The 25,188-nt window shown below is 34.3% G+C and overlaps 2 protein-coding genes across 3 annotated transcripts; one reads left to right on the top strand and one right to left on the bottom strand.

Moving 5' to 3' along the window:
- Positions 1-13,591: 13,591 nt before the first annotated feature.
- On the bottom strand, positions 13,592-16,368 carry LOC114578947. The gene is made up of 2 exons (XM_028692571.1): positions 16,221-16,368; positions 13,592-14,091 (listed from the first exon to the last, which is right to left on the bottom strand). The coding sequence occupies exons 1-2, from the start codon at positions 16,366-16,368 to the stop codon at positions 13,592-13,594; spliced, it is 648 nt and encodes a 215-aa protein (XP_028548404.1).
- LOC110113037 (calcium-binding protein KRP1) lies at positions 16,257-23,839 on the top strand. 2 transcript variants are annotated; one of them, XM_020845457.2, is made up of 2 exons: positions 16,257-16,838; positions 23,422-23,839. In XM_020845457.2, exons 1-2 carry the CDS (start codon positions 16,690-16,692, stop codon positions 23,618-23,620), a joined length of 348 nt encoding a protein of 115 aa, XP_020701116.1. In that variant the 5' UTR covers positions 16,257-16,689; the 3' UTR covers positions 23,621-23,839. The 2 variants fall into 2 exon arrangements, with proteins under 2 accessions (XP_020701116.1, XP_020701115.1); XM_020845456.2 differs by lacking the exon at positions 23,422-23,839 and having other exon boundaries at positions 16,270-17,256.
- Positions 23,840-25,188: the final 1,349 nt, after the last annotated feature.

The following is a 25,188-nucleotide window of genomic DNA, read 5'->3' on the forward strand; positions in this document are numbered from 1 at the left end:
GAGCAAGTTTATAATTTTGATTTTGTATGTTGATGATATTTTGCTTGCTACTAATGATCTTGGTTTATTATATGAAACTAAGAAATTTCTCTCAAATAACTTTGAAATGAAAGATATGGGTGAGGCATCCTATGTGATAGGAATTGAAATATTCCGTGATAGATCACAAGGAATATTAGGATTGTCTCAGAAAGCATATATTAATAAAGTTCTTGAGAGATTTAAGATGGAAAATTGTTCAGCAAGCATTGTTCCAATTCAGAAAGGAGATAAATTGAGCCTTATGCAATGCCCAAAGAATGAATTGGAACATAAAGAAATGGAACAAATTCCTTATGCATCTATTGTTGGAAGTTTAATGTATGCTCAGACTTGTACTAGACCAGATATAAGTTTTGCTGTTGGAATGTTGGGTAGATATCAAAGTAATCCAGGGCTTGATCATTGGAAGGCTGCAAAGAAAGTTTTACGATATCTACAAGGAACAAAGGAATACATGCTCACTTTTAGAAGATCTGATCACCTTGAGGTGATTGGATATTCAGATTCAGATTTTGCTGGATGTTTGGATTCTAGAAAATCCACATTTGGATATGTGTTTCTCTTAAGTGGAGGAGCAATATCTTGGAAGAGTGCGAAGCAGTCCGTCATTGCTGCATCCACAATGGAAGCTGAATTTGTGGCATGTTTTGAGGCCACAATTCAAGGATTATGGCTGCGGAATTTTATTTCAGGACTTGGAGTTGTTGACAGTATTGCCAAGCCGCTGAAAATTTATTGTGATAATTCCGCAGCAGTCTTCTTTTCTAAAAACGACAAATATTCAAAGGGTGCTAAACATATGGAATTAAAATACTTTGCCGTTAAAGAAGAAGTTCAGAAACAAAGAGTATCATTTGAGCACATTAGCACCAATTTTATGATTGCGGATCCATTAACTAAAGGGTTGCCACCGAAGACATTTCATGAACATGTTGTTAGGATGGGCATTACTGAAAATCCTTATTAAAATTATGTTTATTTGCTCTTTATATCTTTTGATACTTTGAGCTCTTTTAGTTTGTTTTTGATAATTAGTGTATCCTGTTTATTATGATGTGTACACATAAATGTTTATGTGAATATTGACGGGATTTGTCTTTATAAAGACATTATTGATGGACCATTATGTGTGTATCTTATTATGCTTCATATTAAGTATAAGATTAGTATCGTGATACATGGAAGGAAATGCATCGAACTAATGGTGTATGACCGCCATGATTCGTATTAATTTTGTACTTAACAATGAATTTATGATTTGACCAATTTAAGAAAAAGGATTTATATATTGCGCTTATGTTAATTAAATTATTAATTGAATAATTTCATATGGGCCAAGTGGGAGAATGTTAGAATAATTAAATATATTAATTATGCGAGACGTCGCAATAATTATTTAAGAATATATATTTAATTATATAAACCATTATGTGGCCCATATATTTGAATTATTGCAATTTAATTATTTATGTTTAAATCCTATTGGTCAAGAAAAGATAATTTGATCATTCGTTTATGGACCGTTTGATCAAATAACTCCTATGAGCGGTTATTATAAAATAACTCCTTTGAGTTATTATAAAATAACTCCTATGAGTTATTGTAAAATAACTCATATGAGCGTTTATTTTAAAATAACTCCTATGAGTTATTTTATGAGTTATTGTAAAATAACTCTCATGAGGGGTTATTATGAAAAATCCGTAGGAAATAACTATTGATCATCTCTCTCTCTCATAAGGAGGAGTTATCTTGCTCCATAGAGGATCAACTCATGATAGAAGAAAGTGAAGGGAGAAGGGAGAGAAACCATAGTTCGAAATTCGACAAATTCAAAATGAATCAAGGTATGTTTTTCTTCCGATTAAAGATTGTGAAAATCATCTTGTTTAAGATCTTGAGGATTTAAGACTTATGTAAAATCAAGTTTTTTTCGTTTCGAATTCTTTTACATAAATTATGATGCGAGTTTATGCAAAGAGTTAGAGAACTCTATTAAGTCTTACAATATGTACTTATTTCTATAAATTTTCATAATGGATTTTTTATGTTGTGTGGCTCCGTGGTTTTTTCCCAATTTAAAATTATTCTACATTAAATCCTGATGTCCTTTACTTTCCACTGCATTTACATTTTTTTTTAAGTCTGTCTCCTATCATATAGCAACTGTGCAGGTGGTGTCTCTAAAGTATATTTGGGGCTTTGATTAAGAGACTGTAGAACCAGTGGAGCTCATAAAAGTCATAAAATTCAGGCAAAATAGAATGACAAACAGCAATTGGATCAGAGCAGGCCATAAATCGAAATCAACATGGCGTGCTTGTGAAGTGGAATTGGTGGACTCACCAACATAAATCAACGCTGGATGTGTATTGGCCATTGGACATTGAGTTATGGGAAAATAGATCGATAAAAATAGTTCGGAATTAATACTTGCATCATATTTTGAAAGGGAGATATATCTTTCATAAAGCTACTGATTAAAATAGCCTCTTAATAATAATCCGGAGTCTATTTTCACATTTTTCTCTTCTTCGTTGTGCGCTTTAAAGATTTTCTATGATTTTGGATTCAAAGCCTTTGACTTTTGAGTTTAAATTGAAGTAAAATTATTTCACCATAGTAATAATTAGATATGTAATTGAAGGAATCCTCGATCTCATGACTGGAACAATATTCACTCTCTCAAGATTCAAAGACCATGTGTTGTTTCCTTTAATTGTTCAATATTGGATATTTATTAAGTTTTATTTGAGCAGCTTTCATATTGCTTTATAAAGCAGCTTTTTAATACAAAATATTTTGAAAAAAAAAATTTGTAGTATAAAATTGCTTTATAAAATATTAAAAAGACTATCATAAACAAAGCCTTCATTCTTACGACCATCAGATGCATTAGAAGCATAACTTCATAGATTTCAAAGCAGTGCTTGCATTATCTGTTAGGATCTTAAATGAGGAAGAAGCTCTTCCTTTTAAGCTTCTTGGGAGAGAGGGGGAGAGAGAGAGAAGGGGAAAGGGAGAGAATAGAAATCAGAATTCTCTTGCTTAACCATGCTTCTATTACAGCCTATTGTTCTTATTTATAGACAACAATGACTATACTAATGTCAGTACAAGTCATACAAGAAAACTAAAGAATGTACAAAAGAGAAATCAACTAAAATCTAGACCAAAATCCAACATTATCACTTCAAAACTTTTTTTTTTAATACAGTCCTATCTATCATATTCAAAAATGTAAATGGTTCCCAGTAGTAGCAATTTCGAAGAAGTAATTGTTTTGCCCTCTTTTTTCTGGTAATTACATAATGAATGAGTTTCGATAATGTTTGATCATGTCTAGATAACGAATAACAGTGAAGTTATATGCTAACAAAGTATTTGTCTATAAGTAAATCAAATATCAATACTATTATGTTATTTGGTGGAAAATAAAATGAAAATATATCAGGCTGTTACATATTCTTTGAAAAATAATTCTCCTAAAGATTTCATTCATCCAGATGTTCATAATAAATCTTTCCTCGAAAGAAATATCAAAATGCTAATGGCTTGAATGTTTGAAGCCCACGGGTTCTTGCCTATAAGGCTTGATTTGGTTCGGCCTGATTCAATGGCTTGCTTTGTTAGACCTGTTCATTTAGTTTAGGGGGGCTGTTCAGTTAGAAAGTTTAACAACGGTCGTAATCCAAGTTGACAGCAACTAAAATTCGGGGAGTACCCAGAAGTTGATGAGTTAATGAACTTAGTTTGAGTCAATCTTAATTTGACTCGTCCGTTTCGGTTCGTTTAAAATATTTTGTTGGGAAGTAAACCATACAATGAAACAAACAAGAAAACGAAAGAGGGTTAGGATTTATCAAAAAATAGAAAAAAAAATTCATAGTGTCATACCACATCAACAAATTCACTATGAAAATGAGAGAAATTAGCCAAGTCTCATCTCTCACTCGTTCCTTATCTCTATAAAATTTCTCTCTTTTTTTTCCTCTTAGAACAGACAAATAGACATTTTACAATACACCAAAGAAAGCAACCCTTTAAGTGAAATAATAACAAGAGGGAAAATTTGCTCAGTCTGACTCGCAGCACCTTGGCGTTGGGTTGGAGCGTCATAATGCTTAACTCTCTTTTCTCTAGCATGAGCTTGAACAAAAGTTTGTATTGATAGGAATTTTTTTTTTTGGGGAGTAGGAGCGAATCCCCCAAAAGAAGATAGCTACTCCCACGCAACCCACAAATGAGCTCCTCTTCGAGCTTGACCAACATAATTGAGGTTTGAGTTAACAATACAACTTTATTGATTAACACAATTAGTTTCCGCATAAAGCTAACATATGCTAATGTAATGTATACTTAAAATATAGTAAGATTCAAGAGTTTAAGTTCAAATTGAAAGTAATTAAAAATATTTTAAAATAAATGAATAAATAGAATAATACACAAAAGAAAATATAAATAATTTAAATTTTAGATTTCAGTAAAGCTGCATGATCTTAATGGTTCATGACAACACATTCACGAGAAACTTTAATGAAAGCATGTATGTAGGGGAGTGGTGAGAATCCAACAGCCCAAATGGGACTCAATTTCCAATCCCTACAAAGTAAAATTTGAAGTAAGTTAATTATATATTTTTATAATTTTATTATGTCTGATCATTATGTCATAAAAATGTTTCAGAATTTGCTTTGCAGTGATGTGAACCCGGGTCCCAATTTGTGCTATCAAGTGATCACCACTCCAATGCATACATGCTTGTATTCAAAATTCTATAAATTATATATGTAACTAATATTTGCATATATTTTTTAATTAAAGAAAGAGTCTAACTTTTTTGCTTTTTCTAAAGAAAAGGTTAAACTATTTGTTATTTTCTAGAGAATGTTTTTGACCATGGTTAGAAAGTGAATAAATTTGTGGAATGTTTCAGCCTTTGAGCGCATGAGATGTAACCAACAAAATTTTGAATGATCATCAATGAATATAACATAATATATATTTGAAGTCATGTGTAGATAAAACGGGGGATATATGGTCCCCAAACATTACTATGTATTAAATGTAGTGGGGCATTTGCATTTGGTGTGATGCTTTTGAATGGTCGTTTGTGGCTTTTGGCCACATTAGATGAAGTGCAAAAGATAGAAGAAGAACTACATGACAGATTGAAGTGTTTGGCTAGATTTGAGGTAACAAAACTGTGTGGATAATCGAGGCGTGAATGCCAAAGCTTGAGGGTGTTGCATTGGGATGTTAGAGTAGTTGGAGCAGTTGATTGGATAGAGGCCATTAGAACTGTGGCCGCGAAGAAGAACCTGCTGATTCAATAGATCCTTGATGAGAAAGCCATGGGGATCGAAGGAGATAGAGCAATTACTATCAGTTGTAAGTTTGTGAATTGATAGAAGGTTATGTTATATTGATGGAACATGTAAGATATTTTGTAAGAGAAGCTTATGGTTGGGGGAGGGTGTGGGAAGTAGACCATTGCCAACGTTTGAAATAGAAAGGGTGAAACCTTCACCGATAGAGACAGACTTTGGTTTGTGATACGGTGATGGTCGTTGAAGGTTTGAGATATCAATTGTGAGGTGAGCAGAGGCGTCAGAGTCAAAGTACCAGTTCGAATATGGCTCTGTGCTAGTGTAGAGTCCTATTGGTGTACTGGTGGATGAAGGAACTCCGTCCTACAGAATGCACCTGTGCCAATATTGCAAAGCAGAGTAACTAGGTTTGTCACAAATTTGGCTGTAGATTTTTGGGGTGGAGTGTAATAAATCGTATTTCGAATTTGCCAATTTTTTCTGGAGTTATTATAACTCCAAATCACAAACCGTCTTCGTCATAGTATTTTGATTATAATATTTTACTTGCATGAATTTTTTCGTAATTTTTGAACATCGATGAAAATCCTTAAGAAATTGGTACATGTCGGTATAAGTGAGGATTTCAAGATCGTCATGTGTTTGTTTTGCAAATCGATTTTACCGATATTTTCTAAATTTAATTATTTATTTTATTAATATTTTTCTGTAATTTTTAAATTTGAAAATAATTTATTTGAATTTTATACTAAAAAAATTAATTAAATTAATAGTATATTACTAAAATATCATTTTATTAAAAATATCTGAAAACATTAAAGAATTTTTTTTATAAAATCCTTTTTCCTCCATTGTTTTTGGCGACAGAGAGATGATTAAAGAAATGAGAGGTTTTTTTAAAGAGAGAGAAAAGGAGAATTGAGATTTGAAGGCCACGGTGCAATTTTTGTCCATCAAGCATGTTGAGAAAATTGTCCTTGCCGCTGTAAGAAATTTTTACCTTATTTCTGATTTCAAAGATTTCATATTTTTTGTACTTAATTTTCTCATCAAATTTGTGTTTTTATTACTGAAAAACATAAATAATTTTGTATTGACAAAACTTCCACCGCGTAACTTTTTATATGTTATAGAGATCATAATTATGAGCATTTTGAGTATTTATTTGAGATTTTTCACTAGATGGTTTTTAAAATACAAAAAAAATTATCTTTTTACATAATTCATGATATTTTGATAATTTTTAAAAAATATTCTTTTTTACCTAATAGGATTCTTTTTTGTTTACCATTATGACATTTTGACATCTTCTTAATTAAGCTGAATTATGCATTATTTGCTACAATGCATTAAAAATAAATGTATATATGTGCTTGAGTAAAAGCTTGTCACTATTACTGTTATAATATTGTGATAATAATATGCATGTGTGAAATAAATAAGTAAAGATTGGTTGACCCGTTGGTCGGAGACTGATCGACCTGTATAGGATGGTAAGCCGACATGATTTCCTTTAAATAATGTAGTTTGCTGTTATCATATACTAATTCACGTGATACACTGATTGAGAGTTATAAAAAGATTATTGATGTGCCAACGGGCAAAGAGTGACAACTCTATTTACTGAGCCAAAGACTTACTGACACTGATACTAATAATGAAAAATATCGTGATAGTCAAGACTTCTTATTTATTTAGTATGACTACTAAAATGCATGTTCTTGATGCATTATTTTTATTATTATACGAATTTATTATTACTGCATGGATTTAATGTTATTGTATTATTTTACTGCTCTTGTCATTGAACCGTTATTATTACTGATTTTGATACTGATATTATTTGATACTACTGATTCACTATATTGATTTTAAGCATGTGATATACTGAGCACGTGATATAGAATATCTGGATATCATGTGTACATTCCAATATTATTTTATTCATTGATTTAATTTTGACAGTCTTTATCAATATTTTGACTTGATATTTATATGATTTTTTACCGATTGGTATTTCTGATACGACGATTGTTTTATATATTTGATACTCGTATTAGTTTATTGCTTTCGTACTATAATATTTTATTGGTTATAGATTCTACTATTATTGTATGTGAATTTTACTATTTCTGCACTGATTTAATGATCATATGAATGTAACTGTAATGATTTGACTGTTGACATTCATATTGCTCCTTTGTCGTGTTTTGAATTCAGTTATAGATTTTGTTGACCTGTTGGACTTTTTAAACTCATTATATGTGGTAAATGATTTCAGGTCAGGGCAGAAGAGTAGGAGTGTGAGGCTGGTCAAGATTCTTCATGTTATGTTTTTTTAAGTTATTTTTTAGTACTCAGGACATAGTAGTTATGATGATTGGGTAGAACCTTAGTATTTTATATGTTTTTTGGGAATAATATAAATGTGTACATTAATATTTTAAATTATAGAATATGTTTTGTTGTTTATTACTGATATATGATATTAGATAATTCTGATTGCTTGTTACAAAAAGAAAAGAGTAAATTTTCCAATTTAGATTCCGGTATCACATGGAGTAGGATTTGTCGCCGCAGGAGTGAGTTTCATTTGTTCGGTCATGTGATTAATTTTTTCACTGCAGAGTAACGAGTATAGGTCGTCCAAGCTGGTGGGCATGAGCTTGGTTCGTATGGCGGTTTTGAAGGCCTAATAGATGTTGGGAAGACCATTGAGGATGTATAGTATAACGTCTTCTGGGTTGATGTGAGAACCTCCAACAGTGATGTTGTTGATGAGGTTTTTGGGTCATGATGAGGTTGGTTCGTATTGGGTCATGATGAGGTCCTTCATAGTGATGTTGTGTAGCTCATTCTTGAGCTAAATCACACGATATCTATTGGTTGGCTGTAGTCTCTTCTCTAATGTTGTCCAAATGCCGTTGTTGGTTATAAGATTGAGTATGTGTGGGAGGATGGAGGTTGAGATAGTTGTCACGAATGATAAAGCGGGTTAGGTTGAAGCTAGTTGGTTGGTATAGCAGGATAATCGTTGGGCTCTTACTGCTATGATACCATGATAGACTAAGTTAACTAGTGAAGTATAGAGAAGATAGAAACGACCATGGAATGTAGCCTTTGCATTGATTTCTCATGTGTATTAGTTACAATACCTGGTATAAGTAGAGAGAAGAAAGAAGTAAACAATTCTGCTCTACAGTGTGAGAGCTGAGCTTGTAATAATTTGTTTTAGGGGAATGTAGGGCATAGCCCTATATTATGATAGGTGGAGTGCCTTATCAAAAATAACTTAGCTGTTCTAGTTATAAAAAAATAGCTTTCCATCGCAAAATTTTTTGAAAAACAATGAAAAATCAACAATTAAGTAGTAGTCAAATAAAATTGTAATTGCCATCTAAAAAACAAAGTAATGAAAATGCAGTACCAAATAAACCCCAACTCTCAAAGAACTTATCCTCAGTAATGGAGAATTTAAAGCTTTGAATTATTCCAACACCTCTTTCAAATTCAAACATATGGCTGAACTTCCTTGAATTTTCTTAACTTGGCTTAAGTTGAAGATTTTGTAAGAATGTAATTACTTGGTCTTTACTGTCGTAATGCTTCATTATCTACAGCGAACTTTAACATATTTGCTTCTTCTTTCATAAAGCAAATTCTTAGAAAATTTATTTGTAGTTTCAGTCCCTGAAATCTTTTGTATTCTGATTGCTTGAAAAGATTTAGTTGTTGCAGAAATATATTTAGATAAGTGCTTGAAGGAGTTGCAGTGAGTTGCTTCTGTGATGAATAAGTCAAATTAAATTAATGAATTTTACAGTCAAAGTTAATTATTCAAATTTATCTATAATCCATAAAAATCATCTTTTGACCGCAACTAAGAAACTTTTTTAGATTGTTAAATGACTTGAATATAAATAAAAGTGATGAAGCAAGCCCAAATCTGTAATTTTAAACTGTTCTTCATAATTTTTCTAAAATTATCATCATTTTTAAAGAAACTATCACATTATTGGCTTGAAGAGGAGATGAGAATCAACTTCTTGATACGACAAGAGGATCAAACTTAGGCTTCTTTTGCGACACCTTCTTTGTTGCTTTCTAAAATGGCTTATTAATACAAAAAAAAATTTTGAATTAGAAATTATTGTACTAAAATGCAGTTTTATGAAGTAGCAAAAAAGTTGTCCCATTGCGACAGCTTTCATACTGCATTCTAAAGCTGCTTTCTAGTATAAAAAATTATATTTCTAAAATTTTTTGTACTAGAAAATAATATTGGAAAGCAGTAAGAAAACTGTCCCATACAAAACCTAAATCAATATTTACACCCAAAGTCTCTTCAAGTATTCAAAGACTTGATACAAAGAAAGTAAGAAGTAAACCCAAAGAGACTTGATTAAAAAGTATTAAAAATGTCTTTTTTTATTAGATTTAAATGATAATTTTGCTGTTAATATGACTAACAGACTAAGGCTTAATTTATGACAGGTTTCTTATTACTTTATGAAACAATTTTATACAAGAAATTAAGTTGCTTTATAAATCAATAAGAAAACTTAATTACTCAAAGGAAGCCTAAATGAAGAAAAAATATTCTTATTATCAATCCCACATAGTAGGATAAAAGTTTGATGATGTTGTTGTGGTAAAAGATTTGATACAAATAAACAATATAAATAAAACTTTCAAAATCTTTTAAAATTTTATTTATGGCCTAATGATATCACCAACTAATACAAAATTAAACATTTAATCTTTATTTTAAAAATTAGAAAATATAATGTTAAATAACATAAGAATATATAAGCAAATGGAGAAAATAATGGATTTTTGTTTTGATAAACACTTCGATTTTCTTCAAAAAATTCTCAAAATAATATAACAATATGACTATATGAGATCAAGAATATTGCATGATTCTCCTTTTATTTATTATCTTTTATAAGGAAAATAATGAAGAAGAATATTTCATAAGAAAATAATTAAAAATTCTTCAAAAATCTCCTCAAAATTGTAAAATAAATCGGTAGACATGTTTAATAAATTAAAGTTTTATATAATTGATAACTTAATCAATTTAAATCATAAGAGCATAATATTTTATATTAAAATATATGTAAATATCTCAATAAATCTAATCAAATAAGAATTAAGCTCAGATTAATTAAGTGCAATATAATCATCTAATAAAAAATTAAAAAATATAATTAAACAAATTGAATCAAATAATTAAAAAATACGAAATCAATTAAGCATGTTATTATATGTAAGACACAAATAAAGAATTTTAATCAAATTTTCTTTAACTTGTCTTTTCTTACATAAGTAAATAATGATATAATTACCATAATTATCCTACAAAAGTAAACTATTAATGAATTAAGTAAGGAATAAAAAAGTCATATGAATTGCTAAAACACAAAGTGGTCAAGATCATTAATAGGCATAACTTATGTGCTTGTTCACTAATTTTATAATTAATAATATAATTTGGATATAATTATTTTAATTGATAATAAACCTGTTGCGGGTTAGAATACAGGCTGCAATAGAGTGAGGGAATTTTTCGGCATAGTGTTACACGGGTATTCAACACACAAATAGAGAAGATAAAACACCATCATTTTTACGTGAAAAACTTTGAAAAAAAAAAAAAAAAAAAAAACCCGGGCCACACCCAGTCAAAATGATTCCAGTAAATTTGAGTGTGTTGCAAAACTTGACCCATCCTCTACAATAGTTTAGAGATTTGGGCAGAAGTCCAATGACAATGAATGATCATATAGAAGTCTGACAACGATCAGTGGTTGGGTGAAAGTTCGACAATAGTCGATTGTCGGGCAAAAGTCTAGTGATGACTGATGACTGGGCAGAGGTACAATGACAGTTGGTGGTCGGGCAGAAGTCTGGTGGCAGCTGGTTGTCGGGTAGAAGTCCGATGATGGCTAGTGTCCAAGCAGAAGTTCAGCGATGGTTGGTGGCCGGACAGAAATCCAACGACGGTTGGTGGTTGGGCAAAAGTCTAGTGACGACTCATGGTTGAGTAGAAGTTCGATGAAGGCTGGTGGACGGGTAAAAGTCCAACGAAGTTTGGTGGCCAGACAGAAGTCCGAGGATGGTCTGTGGCGGGCAGAGGTCGATCGACCGTCAGTGGCACGAAAGGGTAAAATTCCTCAAAATAAAAATTGCAAAAAAATGAGAGGTCTATTTATAGTAAATAGAGAGAAAATCAATGACATATTGGGAGTGTTTTTTGATGAAGGGCCATTATTGATTCCCTTGATCATAAACTGTTTATCGAGCATTTGATTACCTTAATGATGTTAAAATTCGATGATCATGAGCTCATTGGATTTTTCTCATTGAGTCGCTCGATTCGAGTAAAAATATGTAATATTTAAATATCATTTGATCATCCAATTTATGCTTTAAAGCTTCCATGCTTCAAGCGCTCAATTTGGACTCATTTGGGTTCGAATTGAATTTATTTTGGTGTCGTTGGGTTCGTTTCTTTGAGACGATTAATTTGACTATAAGTTTGCTGAAGTCTGAGTTTGGATGGTTCCAGATCTAATTTTAGAAAATTTCAATTCGAATTTGGCTTGAGATTCCTGCCCAATCAAGATAATTATTTGATGATAAATAATTACAAATAAAAAAAACAACCATACAAAATATGTTTTATATTTTTGTGTACGTTAAGAGTACATTTAAAATAATTTTAGCTAAAATCTGAATTAGCCTCACTATTGTTCATCATCTTTGGTATTAAAATATGGCAATACTTAGTAAATTATTAAGTGATATTTTGTATATCATCAGATCATTAATTAATTACAAATTAGTCATCTACGCTCATGTGATCAGCACTTACGTTGCTTGCAGGGAGGAGAGAGAAGGTTGACCAAATTAGTCACCACCTTGGAGGAAGAAAGGCGGCGTATTTTATTGTCATTGGACCTATTTCAATGTGACATCCACACCCAAATGTGAAGGAAGAAGGAAAGGGAAGACGGGTTGCATTGTTTTTGAACTAATTTGATTTATTTTATTTAAATTGGTGCTCCAATGTATTGTTTTTTACTTTTTATTCAATTTGCAACCCCCTTTTTTCCCACTTATTTATCTCAATTTTCCCTCTTCACGCCCGCAACTGCCATTTTTTTTGTTTTTTTTTTGTTTTTTTGTTGTTTTTAGCTCCCACGGTCCCACCCTATATCTCTATCTCTCTCTTAAACTTTTTTTTACTATGGTACGTCATTTCTCACTCAATTGATGGAGGAATTATTCAATGAGGGACGGTTGAGAGGTCAATCAGAATATGTCATATCATCAAGTACATAATATAAGTACATCAAAAAAAAATGATGTGTCGTGTTCTAATTGGTCTGAACGTCCATACAACATAATTTTTCCTACCCTGAGGGGAATATCATTTTAAATCTTTTTTTAAATATATTTTACCTTATCTTTCTCACCTTATTTATATATATTTTTCTCTATTTTAATCATTTTTCTTTCTTTACAATACTAGTATATTTTTTTGGGAAATAAAAAATTCCATCAAATTTTTTTATTAGTTTGAAACCTCCATATTCCTTTTATAGAAAATTTATGTAATTAAAGTCATTAAATTGCACTAGAGATGGATTATAATATTTAAATTTAAATCAAGTAGTTTAAAATATACTTATTATAAATTTCACATATTTTTAATATATTTTTATATTAATAAGATTCAACTTTTTAATATATTTATTACTCGTTATAATTTTTTTTTTAAATTAGATATTAAAATGTACTATAAAAGACTAGTTGAAATAGATGAGTATGACAATATATAGTCTAAATAAATTTGTGTTGAAATTAATTTAGATGAGCATGACAATAAATTTTTTCATTATTGTAAAATTTATCTTCTTAGTGTTGCGGGCTAAAAGATTCGTGGCGGTAGAGTGAGTAAACTTCTCATCTGAGCGATGCACGTATATCCAGCACACAAACAGAAAGAGAGAAGTAAAACGCCAAATCTTTTTTACGTGGAAAGCTCGAAGAGGGAAAAACCATGGGGCCTCGCCCAAGTGAAAAGATTCCATTAAACTTGAGTGAATTACAAGGGTTGACTCGTCCCTCGATTTAGAGGCGGTCGAATTACAGTAATTTGGAGAGCTAGTCAAAGGTCTGGCGACGGTCGTGCGGATGTCCGACGACGATCATAGGCAGGGCAAAGTTTCGGCGGCGCGGCGGCTGCCAGGCGTGGTCGATGAAGTTGGCTGAAGTCGCGACAGTTGTCGGCCAGGCGAAGGTCTTGTCAGCGGGTGGCAGCCGGGCGAAGTCTGGCAGAGGACGACGGCCGGGTGAAGGTTTGGCGGCAGATGGCGGCTGGGCCCGAAGGTTCCCCGGTGAAACCGGGGGCGGGGTTGGGGTTCGGGTGCTTGGGTCCCGACGAAGGTTGGGCTGAAAGTCCGGCTGCGGTCGTCAGTCGGGTAAAGGTTCGGTGGTAGAAGGCGACCAGGAGAAGGTTCGGCGGCGGAGCGGTGGTCCGACAAAGGTCGGGTTGAAGTCCGGCGGCGGCCGGGCAAAGATCCTACGACAGGCGACGGCCGGGAGGTGGTCCGACGAAGGCCGGGTTGAAGTCCGGTGATGGTCGTCGACCGGGCGAAGGTCCTGTAGTGGGCGGCGGTCAGGTGAAGGTCCGGTGGCCGGCGGCGGCCTAGCGGTGGTCCGACGAAGGTCGGGCTGAAGTATGGCGGCGCTCGTCGGCCGGTCGATGGTTCAACAGTGGGCGGCGGTGGTCAGAGAAAGGTCGGGCTAAAGTCCTGCGGCGATCGTCGGCCGGGCAGTGGTGCTAGAGCTCTTGAAGCTTCAAAGCTCTCTCTAATCTCCAGCCCCAGGTCCCCTTCATGTAGAGAGTGGAGGTCTATTTATTGATTTTCATGAGTGGCACACCCCGTAAATCTAGAGAAGGTCCGGGGCAGGTTCGGAGTGCTCCATCGGATGGCTCGTATTGATTCCCCGATCGTAGAGAGTTTTTCAACTGTTTAAATGTCTTAACAATGTCAGAATTCAAAGATATTAGGCTCGTTGGATTCGTCTCGTCGAGACGCTCGATTTGATTATAAGCATACCATATTTGGATATAATTCATCATCCAAATAATGCTTTAACCCTTCCAAATGTGGTCTGGGCCCCCGATTCGGACCCACTTGGGCTAGGGTTAGACTAATTTTGGTGTTGTTTGGTTCGTCTCTTTGAGATGTTCAATTTGAATATAAGTTTCCTGAAATTAAAATTCAGATGATCCCAAATTAAATTTTGAAAGTTTTCAACCTGAATATGCCTTGAGATTCATGATCAAAACAAATTTTTGAGGATGTATCAGTTATAATAACTAATATAAAAAAGTAAAACTCCAATGTCAATTTTAAGTTCTAATGAAAAGCTTGAGGATATTTTAAAAATAATAAATTTGAGTATCCACAGATAAAAAATTCTAGCTCCCCTACTGCCTAATGAAGTTATCCATAACCATCAAGCCCTACTTGTCTGGGCCTACTTAAGGAGAATCACCCCTCATAAGGGCAATCAAGGGTCATCATGGAGCAAGTTACTCATCACTTGTCACATATGAAGAGGTCGATCATCAAAATTACTTTCTTTCTCCTAGGGCTATATGTCTCCAAGTCTAGACTACAATGTCATCACAGTACATCCTGACAATATTACAATGCACAAGTGTACAAACACTTCAACACTCTAATGTACAGTGTGGCAACACTGTAATGTTGTACGAAAAAAATATTTTTAGGCTCAAGGCTCTCAAACTCAAAGCAGGGGGAACCCCCTGCAACCCCCTATGAGCTTAAATAATTAAATTGAAGTTTGAGTCAATAGTATAACCCGATTGATCGATACAATCATATTTCACATAGAACTAACATTGAGATTCAAAGGCACTTGAGCATTTATACTGTTAATTTTCTCCAGTGAATTATTCCCTCAATTCTCACTAGGTTCATAGGTCACCTTCTTTAGAGTTCTCTTGCTAGTAAAGTTAGTTGTCATTCACAAACAAATTTGAATCCAATATCTGTAATTTCACAATAGATTCATATTTTTAATGTTTCCATCACGTGCACATAATTCATATGATTCAAGAAAAAGAAGATTATACATTCAAATCAATATTAAATGCATATTCAAAAGACTTATTAGGGGAATAAAACTTTACTCTTATGATTTATCCATACCCACTAACATTTATGCTTAAAGTTGGTTGTCAACTCCTACATAAAATAAAGGTTACATATATATCATTTTATTTCATGCTATTTACATATTTAATAGCTAAAATTTTAATATTATATATCTACCACATATAGAATAAATATAGGTGCATGGAATGAATATTAAAGTTCATAGAATGGTATAGATGATAGGAATGAAATGCACGAGTGATATATTTGATATTAAATTTATATATGAGTGATGGTTATGAAATATTAAAAATTTGAATGTTCAAAATGTAAATAATATGAAATAAAATGGTATGTTTGTAAATCCCCTTAAAATAAATTTAAACTCAAATTGTAAAAGTGAACTAACTAGTCAAATTTACCTCAAATATCCTTTAACTAAAAAAAAAATAATCAGAATATTTTTACTCAAATTTTATTAAAATATGCCTTAAAATTATTAACTTTATTTTAAAATGATAACAATATAAATTTTGATTATTTATTTATATATTATCATCATTTTAAATTAAAATAATGAAATTCGAATTTATTATAATTAATTTAGGTTTCTTTTTTCTTAAATGGTGCCAATTGCTGAAGTTACGTTGAATGGAACCGGCGAAATACTGCTGGCAAGGTGCAGCCTTTGCCGGCCCGAGCTGTTCCAGTGAAGTTTCCGATGTAAATCGCCAGCTGGGACCACTGTCGATTTCTTGTTCATTGGATTTGTACTTTACAGTTGAAGCCCTCATCATCCACAATGGCAAGGTAGAATTTTGAGGTCATTTATGGAAGAACGCGGGGAGAATACAATGTAAAGTTGGATCTGACCCGGTCTTCCCTAAATTATCTCCCTACCCTGCAGCTTCAAAGAAAGTCGCCATCGTTTTTTCAATCTATCAACCCTCAAACCTTCGTTGTTTCCTTTGGAAGAATCCTAGACCCTCTCACTTGGCACCGATGGCCACTCCTTCCTCGAATTTCCTGCTCGCCTTCTATATAACCATCCTTCAGCCCCCTTCTCTGCTCTTCAATCCCATCTACGAAAGTTTCAATCTTTTAACTCCATTCAAATGGCCGGACAAGGTTTCGAATTCGAGGATTTCCTCCCCATCATCGCGGAGAAGTTAGGTGAGGATGGTTTGATTGCGGAGCTTTGCAACGGTTTTCGTCTTCTGATGGATCCTGCGAGGGGGCTTATCACCTTCGACAGCCTTAAGAGGAATGCAGCTTTTCTAGGGCTTAACGGAATGCGTGATGATGAGCTTAGGGGGATGCTGATGGAAGGAGACCTTGACGGCGACGGTGCGCTCAGCGAGATGGAGTTTTGTGCGCTCATGGTGCGGCTTAGCCCGGAGCTCATGGAGGAGTCTTGGCGATTGGTGGATGAGGCGCTCCAGCAAAGAGTTAGATCTCCTTAAGATTTGTTTTAGTTTGTGGCTTTCTTTTCGAATCTGACAGGTTTAGATTGGATCGGATGGGCTTTTTGTGAATGTGGTCGATTGGTGGTGTTGTTATGACATTTTTATAACTGATGGCGTTTTAGTTTTGATGATATCTTTGACATTCCTTTAGGAAATTGTATGGAAACTCGGTGAAACAGAATGATTATGAATATAATGCTTTATGCTGGTTCTACATTTCTTCTTGTTCTTGCTATGGGAAATCAATCTTTTTCTCTTGAGGGACATCAACTTGGTTTATATTTGGATGAAATTTATTTAGTGAACTCTGTAACGTTATTCTTTGATTTGAACCGTTTTTTTTTTCCCTCTTGTTGCCACTTGAAAGAATAGGAGTATGTGATATTGGTGGTTTTGATTGCCCTATCGATTCTATATTGTTGTGGCCTCATACGGCCTTAGCATAATTACAGATTAGGGGAAGTCTTGGATGGTTTTCTTTTGCACTGAAATGGGGCTTCGTGTCTTCATAGCTTATTAGAAAGTTGGATGGTGTAAAACCCCTTAATGAATATTTGTTCATTTCTTTTATGGTTTGAAAACTACATTACAACCATAGCATTGATATTTAGTTTATAAATCTATTTGGCTATCTGAAGATTGTTAAGTCATTGTCCGTTGTACTTATCAATCTGAATCTTAATGATGTGTTTGGGTGGATGTAAATTATCATTTGCCAACTTAGGCTCTGTTTAGGACGGCTTTCTTACTACTTCTTAAAGCAGCTTTTTAGTACAAAAATTAAAAGTTCACTAAAAAGCTGCTTTTAGAAGTAGTAAGAAAGCCGACCCAAAAAGCCTTAATCAGGAAGCAAATGACTTGCATTCTTGTGTAAATAAACATGCAACTGACTTGTATGTTTTTAAGCACTTTTGTGGAGTATTTGTTGCCACGAGTAATGCAGTTGTAATAATTTTGCGCATCTCACATATATGCCATATTTAGCTTCAGAGATCCATAAAAGACTATTCCATGCACTTGGAAAATATTTTTCATTGTGTAATCCTTCCTTTTTGTCAATTCCTATTGTTTCTTTATGAGGGACCTCAACTTCATATTTATGCTATTGTAATGGGTTTGATGAATGCCTCATTGTTTTACTGATTGATTTCTCTTTTTTATTTGCAAATTAAATTCTACTGGACATCCGTTATAATCCCAAGTTTACTAGTCCTAATGCTTTTCTAATAGGTTGTATAAATGAAGTCATTTCACATTCTCATGCGTTGTTGCTTCCCCTTTGACCCCTCTCCAAAGAGCATGGTCGGTTCATTCCTTGTTAGGGAAGAACAGTATGGTAATTGGTTGCACTTGAATCATTTTGCCTTACTCTAAAAAATCGGCAAATTTAACCATGAAAGGTAAGCCCTGATAGCTATTTCTTCATATTTATTGTTTTCACTATTTGAGTTATGTATGACTTGATTGACTAATGTTTTTGTTCCGTAACAGACACTTTGTTTTGAAAAGGCTTAACTATTGGAGCTTTAAAAGTGCGAGTTAAATTTTTGATTGTTCAGTGGGAGTGGGATAGATATTGTGTCTCAACTTCTATATTATTTCTGTATCAATTCGAAGATCAGAGCAGTAATTTCATAACTAGCCTATATGCATCTTTTTCTTAAACATGTTATGTTCGGCAAGGCTAACATACTTGTGCAATGGAATGTCTCATAAAGCTTTCCCTTTTTAGTCAACCAGTCTTCCCTTCTTCATCCACTGATTTCTAATCTCTTAAAGGAATTTTGAAGGGGCTTAATTGTGTTCAATCCAATGATCGCCTGGAGAGATTTCATAGCAAAGAAGTATGTCCCGTTAGGCTTGAAGTATCTGCAAACTTTATATTCCATGCATAGCATGTTGAATGGATGTTTAAATTGTTAGTTTTGTGTGGAATCTGATTGTGTCAACTGTCGATCAATCAGGTTGTATTGTGGACTCAAATCTCAATTCTGTCAGTCGAGCTCTCTGAGAGGTTGCAGGGGGGCCTCCCTCGAACCCGAATTTTTTTCCCTAGAACTCGAATTTTTTTTCCCGTACGACTGTACCGCACAGTGGCCCTAGACACTCATCATGCTGGTTGGAGATAGAGCAGAGCATTGTGACGCTCCAAACCCAGCAATGCCAATCAGGCTGGAGACAGAGCGTGGAGCATTGTGGCGCTGCAAGTTGGGTTGCCATTTTCTTTCTCTTTTTTCATGTTGGACTTGAAGGGTTGGGTCCATTGGGGTGATTTATAAGAGTCTGTTTGTCAGTTCTGTGTAAAACACGTGTGAAGTTTGAAGAGAAACAAGGAGAGATCGAGAGACAGAGATTTGTAAAATTTTACCTAATTTTCATATTGGATTTCTTGGTGTGATGTGGTTCTGTGGTTTTTTCTCGTTTTCAAGTTTTTTCATGTTAAATCTTGGTTTTTTTTTTTTTACTTTTTCGCTGTATTTTTGCTTTCTTGTTTGTTTTGGTTTTGGTGTTTATTCCCAACATAAATGTTGCCTTTTCTTTTGCTTTTCTTCAAACCATGTTTTTCCTGCTTTCCTTGTCCTCTAAAAATTGTTGAAAGCGACTCCTGAAGGAGATGCAATTGAGAGGAGTTTTTGCCAACTTTTTTAGAATTTCTACGTTTGGAGATTTTAAGGGAAGATTGATTTTTTTTTTTTAATCTTGGCGATTTTGTGAGAAAAGTTTTCTTCTTTTCTTCTTTGGGTTTCTTTTGAAATTAGTTGCTCTAATTTTGTTAAATCTTCTACATCTCCTCATTAGTTTTTTACGAGAATTTGATCACATTTTGAACTCTCATCAAATTGCACTTCATATTTTGATAATGGAGTTACCTTTTCTTTCTTGCCATGTAGATGTGGGTCAATCTTGTGCAAACCACATAAATATTAGTATTTTTGTCTTTATATTTACTTCTATTGTTTCTGTAACATATTATGGATGTGGTGCTGTTTTTGTTTATGCTAGTTTAAATTAGCTTGCTCACTTTGGGGCGTTCATAAAGGAAAGCTTTGGACACCTCCAATGTAGCAAATTGGTATTAGTGCAAACTTGTTTAGGTTAAATTTAGGAGATGGTGTTGTCAACGCCTTTGTTAGCAGTACCAAATATGAGTTTGAGAAACTCAATGGGAGCAATGAATTTAATATTTTGAAGATGAAGATGAGATCATCTTTTGTCCAATGACGATTTGCTGAAATCTTTGGAGGGGATAGAGCTCCTAATTTAACCATCCTTAGTTTGGGAGACAAATTTCTTTGAAATATAGAAAATCATAGTATAATACTTAAGTTGTAAAATTAGAATCTCTGTACGTTACTAAGTTACTTTTACGCATTTGAAACAATAGTTGTTTGTTTTTGCATGAAAAATGGTATTTGACTTCAACAATATTTGGATGCCTATAACTAGCTACTGTTGGATCTGGCCAATTTGAATGCGGCAATTGAAGAGAAAGTGAAGCTTTGATTTTGCTATGCTCTCTACCATCCCTTTAGGCCTTCTCCAGCCGTTCGGCAAACAGGCGAATGGAGAGCCTTAGACGTGCCAACCGAACTCCATTTTTGCCGGCATTCAGTCGCTTATGAACAGTGCGACGTCAATATTGGCGTCGCACTGTTCACTTTCACCATTTCTTTCTCTCTACCGAACTCCATCTGAGAAAGGCGCGAAAGAAACGACCATGATTTTGGGGCAAAATGGCGTTCCACTGGAGATGAATCATGGCACTTTTTGATTTTACTGTACTTTGCAGTGAAAAATGAGAGTTTCGGTTGGAGATGCCCTTATGAGCACATTCTCACCACTTAGCTGTATGGAAATAATACAATATTCATGATAGAGGTGGTGTATACCCTTCTATCAAAATAGTTGAGGAAGAAGGTGCAAGTAGAATGCCCAATTGGGGCCTATTTTTTAGGACAATTAAGAGCTTGGAGAAAGCAAGAGTAAAGAGTAAGATCAATGTCCGAGTCTAAAAAGCAAGGACAACGCACTGTTGTAGGAAAAAAAGTGATTTATAAAGACGTCTAGCTTTGAAGCAAAATCAGTTGCAGAGGAGAAAATTGATGGATTTAATTTGGTACTGACAACTGCATATCATTTTGTTTCTTAAACTGAAGATTGGATGCTTGATTATGGATGTTTATACCCCACTATCCATCTAATGGACCAGTGGTTGAGCCGGTGGGCCCCACTAGGGTGGGCGGCAGGCAAGTAGGGAGAGGGGGAATTGTTTAGGAAAGTTTTAATCATAATTGGTAGGGAATTAATTAGGGAAAGTGGTGCAACCTAGGAATCTGATAGGAAACACTTGAGTTCCCAAGTGTTTCTCACCAAAACTGAAGTTGATCCGATGGAAACTGCTGTCCACAGCAGAAATACAGCAGAAATCTGCTGTTTACAGCAGAAAAACAGCAAAACGACAAGGAAATCTGAGAGAAAACTCAAAGAAAAGCTTGTATTCCACTAGTCGATGAATAAAATAGCAAGATACAATTGATCCTCAATTCGAGAGGAGGATCGTTCTCTCCCAAATCTCTGGCAACGCCAAGAGCCCAAAGAAACCTAAATCTAAGAGATCTCAAATTTCAGCCAAATTCAAGATGCCCAAACCCTAGGAAAACAAACTATTTAATGCATACAAATCAAAAGGAAATCCCTAAACAGTCCCTACATTCAAATTTCACTCTTAAAACCCTCAAAAAAGCTTCCTAAAAAGCTCCCGTGGATCATGCGTGCGTGCGGCGCTTCCGCCCAAGCGAAACCAGTCGCCTGTTTTGCGACTCGGCCGGTCCACTGGACCGGTCTAACAGAATCCTAAGCCAAGTAAGAGAACACTAGGTATGCAAAACACAAACACAAACTAAAATTGCTATAAAAAAAGAGTTTCCTTCCAATATGACAAATACAAGCACTAAACAGAACACAACAAAGTTTTTAACTTCTAATAGAAATCACTTACAAATTATATTGCAACAAAACACGACACAACTTAAGACTTACAATAATTTCAGAGAAGAAAGATATAGGTGGGGTGAGAATCGTGGAGAGAGATGAAGAGGTAGAAGACTGAGACGAAGTAGTAGAGGGAAAGGGTAAAGGATGTTAGCTTGCAAGCTAGAAAAACCTGCAGGTTTGTAAACAAAAAATCATTCAATTCTATTCCTAAAACTACAACAAAACAGCCCCATTTATAGGGAAAAAACAACCAACCACTCACATTAATGAGCCACCCCAAACATCCAATAGGAGCCAACACAAAACTTAGGAAATAGCATAGGGAAGGGGAACGACCAGCACAAGAAACTAGCAAAAAGCAGTCCTAAATAGCATAGGGAAGGGGAACGACCAGCACAAGAAATCATAAAAAATCAAATTCCAATCATTTGGGGAACCAAAATTTTCCTAGAAACTCAGCAGGAAATCCAATAATCACCAAACAATTCGAATACAACATAGAATACCAAACAACTAGCTTTGCCTACATCAGAAAGAAATTTAATTTGAATTCAAATATGATAGAGAGTTATTTAGGGAAAATCCAGGGGAGTTAATATTGGTTATGTGAGGAATCATGGGGAAATTATTTAGGAAAGTTTTAATTAGAATGGGGAGGGAATTAATTAGGAATAGAGATCTAATTTGCATTAAAATATGAGGGAATTATTTAGATAAATGAGGCTGATTTGGGAGAGAATTAGGGAAGTATTTAAGGCTAATTGTGGGGTGATTTTAGATTATGTTTGACTTTGCTGTAATTAGTTTTGCTTTAATTTGAGTGGGCTATAGCTGACGGGTAGGGATTTTATTGAACATCCAACTGTATCTTGTGTTTTTCTTCTTAGTTCTTCCAATAAAAAAGTGTCAGTGTTGTGCTTCCTAAATTTCTTGTGTCGTTATCTTGTTTGTAGAAATTTCATCCACTTCCTATCACCATCATAGAGATTTGTTTTTTTATAGATTTGTCGATGGTGTAAATATTCTTATGAGTAATGGATATAAACTATGAAAATATTGAGGCATGGATGATTTAGATCAAAACATATGGAGTTGTGACGACTTCAGGAGAGTTCATTCATATGTGAATTATTAAGAGCAATCTCACAAGTTCGTGTTGTTCCTACTCCAATAGTGTAGATCCAATGTTGAAGGTGGAGTTTAATCTGTATTATTATTTTGATGAGGACAAAGAAGATTGACAATCTTTACTTTCTTCAAGGTAACAAAATGATAGGTGATAACATCAGTTTCTTATTGATTTAACTAGATTATGGTATATGAGGTTCCGGCTTATGTCATAGTGGGGCTTATGAGAGAAGATGTTTATTTTGTGGTTAGTAAGAGGAATGCAGCTTTTCTAGGGCTTAACGGAATGCGTGATGATGAGCTTAGGGGGATGCTGATGGAAGGAGACCTTGACGGCGACGGTGCGCTCAGCGAGATGGAGTTTTGTGCGCTCATGGTGCGGCTTAGCCCGGAGCTCATGGAGGAGTCTTGGCGATTGGTGGATGAGGCGCTCCAGCAAAGAGTTAGATCTCCTTAAGATTTGTTTTAGTTTGTGGCTTTCTTTTCGAATCTGACAGGTTTAGATTGGATCGGATGGGCTTTTTGTGAATGTGGTCGATTGGTGGTGTTGTTATGACATTTTTATAACTGATGGCGTTTTAGTTTTGATGATATCTTTGACATTCCTTTAGGAAATTGTATGGAAACTCGGTGAAACAGAATGATTATGAATATAATGCTTTATGCTGGTTCTACATTTCTTCTTGTTCTTGCTATGGGAAATCAATCTTTTTCTCTTGAGGGACATCAACTTGGTTTATAGTTGGATGAAATTTATTTAGTGAACCAGTAACGTTATTCTTTGATTTGAACCGTTTTTTTTTTTCTCTCGTTGCCACTTGAAAGAATAGGAGTATGTGATATTGGTGGTTTTGATTGCCCTATCGATTCTATATTGTTGTGGCCTCATACGGCCTTAGCATAATTACAGATTAGGGGAAGTCTTGGATGGTTTTCTTTTGCACTGAAATGGGGCTTCGTGTCTTCATAGCTTATTAGAAAGTTGGATGGTGTAAAACCCCTTTGAATATGTGTTCATTTCTTTTATGGTTTGAAAACTACATTAAAACCATAGCATTGCTATTTAGTTTATAAATCTATTTGGCTTACTGAACATTGTTAAGTCATTTTCCGTTGTACTTATCAATCTGAATCTTAATGATGTGTTTGGGTGGATGTAAATTATCATTTGCCAACTTAGGCTCTGTTTAGGACGGCTTTCTTACTACTTCTTAAAACAGTTTTTTAGTACAAAAATTAAAAGTTCACTAAAAAGCTGCTTTTAGAAGCAGTAAGAAAGCCGTCCCAAAAAGCCTTAATCAGGAAGCAAATGACTTGCATTCTTGTGTAAATAAACATGCAACTGACTTGTATGTTTTTAAGCACTTTTGTGGAGTATTTGTTGCCACGAGTAATGCAGTTGTAATAATTTTGTGCATCTCACATATATGCCATATTTAGCTTCAGAGATCCATAAAAGACTATTCCATGCACTTGGAAAAATATTTTTCATTGTGTAATCCTTCCTTTTTGTCAATTCCTATTGTTTCTTTATGAGGGACCTCAGCTTCATATTTATGTTATTGTAATGGGGTTGATGAACTCCTCATTGTTTTTCTGATTGATTTCTCTTTTTTATTTGCAAATTCAATTCTACTGGACATCCGTTATATTCCCAAGTATACTAGTCCTAATGCTTTTCTAATCAGGCTGTATAAATAAAGTCATTTCACATTTTCATGCGTTGTTGCTTCCCCTTTGACCCCTCTCTAAAGAGCATGGTCGGTTCATTCCTGGTTAAGGAAGAGCAGTATGGTTAATTGGTTGCGCTTGAATCATTTTGCCTTGCTCTAAAAAAATAGGCAAATTTAAACATGAAAGGTAGCCTTAATAGCTATTTCTTCATACTTGTTATTTTCATTATTTGAGTTATGTATGACTTGATTAACTAATGTTTTTGTTCCGGAACAGACACTTTGTTTTTAGAAGGCTTAACTATTGGAGCTTTAAAAGTGTGAGTTAAATTTTTGCTGGGAGTGGGATAGA

This window comes from Dendrobium catenatum, unplaced genomic scaffold (genome assembly GCF_001605985.2).
Source record: "Dendrobium catenatum unplaced genomic scaffold, ASM160598v2 original_scaffold_232032, whole genome shotgun sequence".
Lineage (NCBI taxonomy): Eukaryota > Viridiplantae > Streptophyta > Magnoliopsida > Asparagales > Orchidaceae > Dendrobium > Dendrobium catenatum.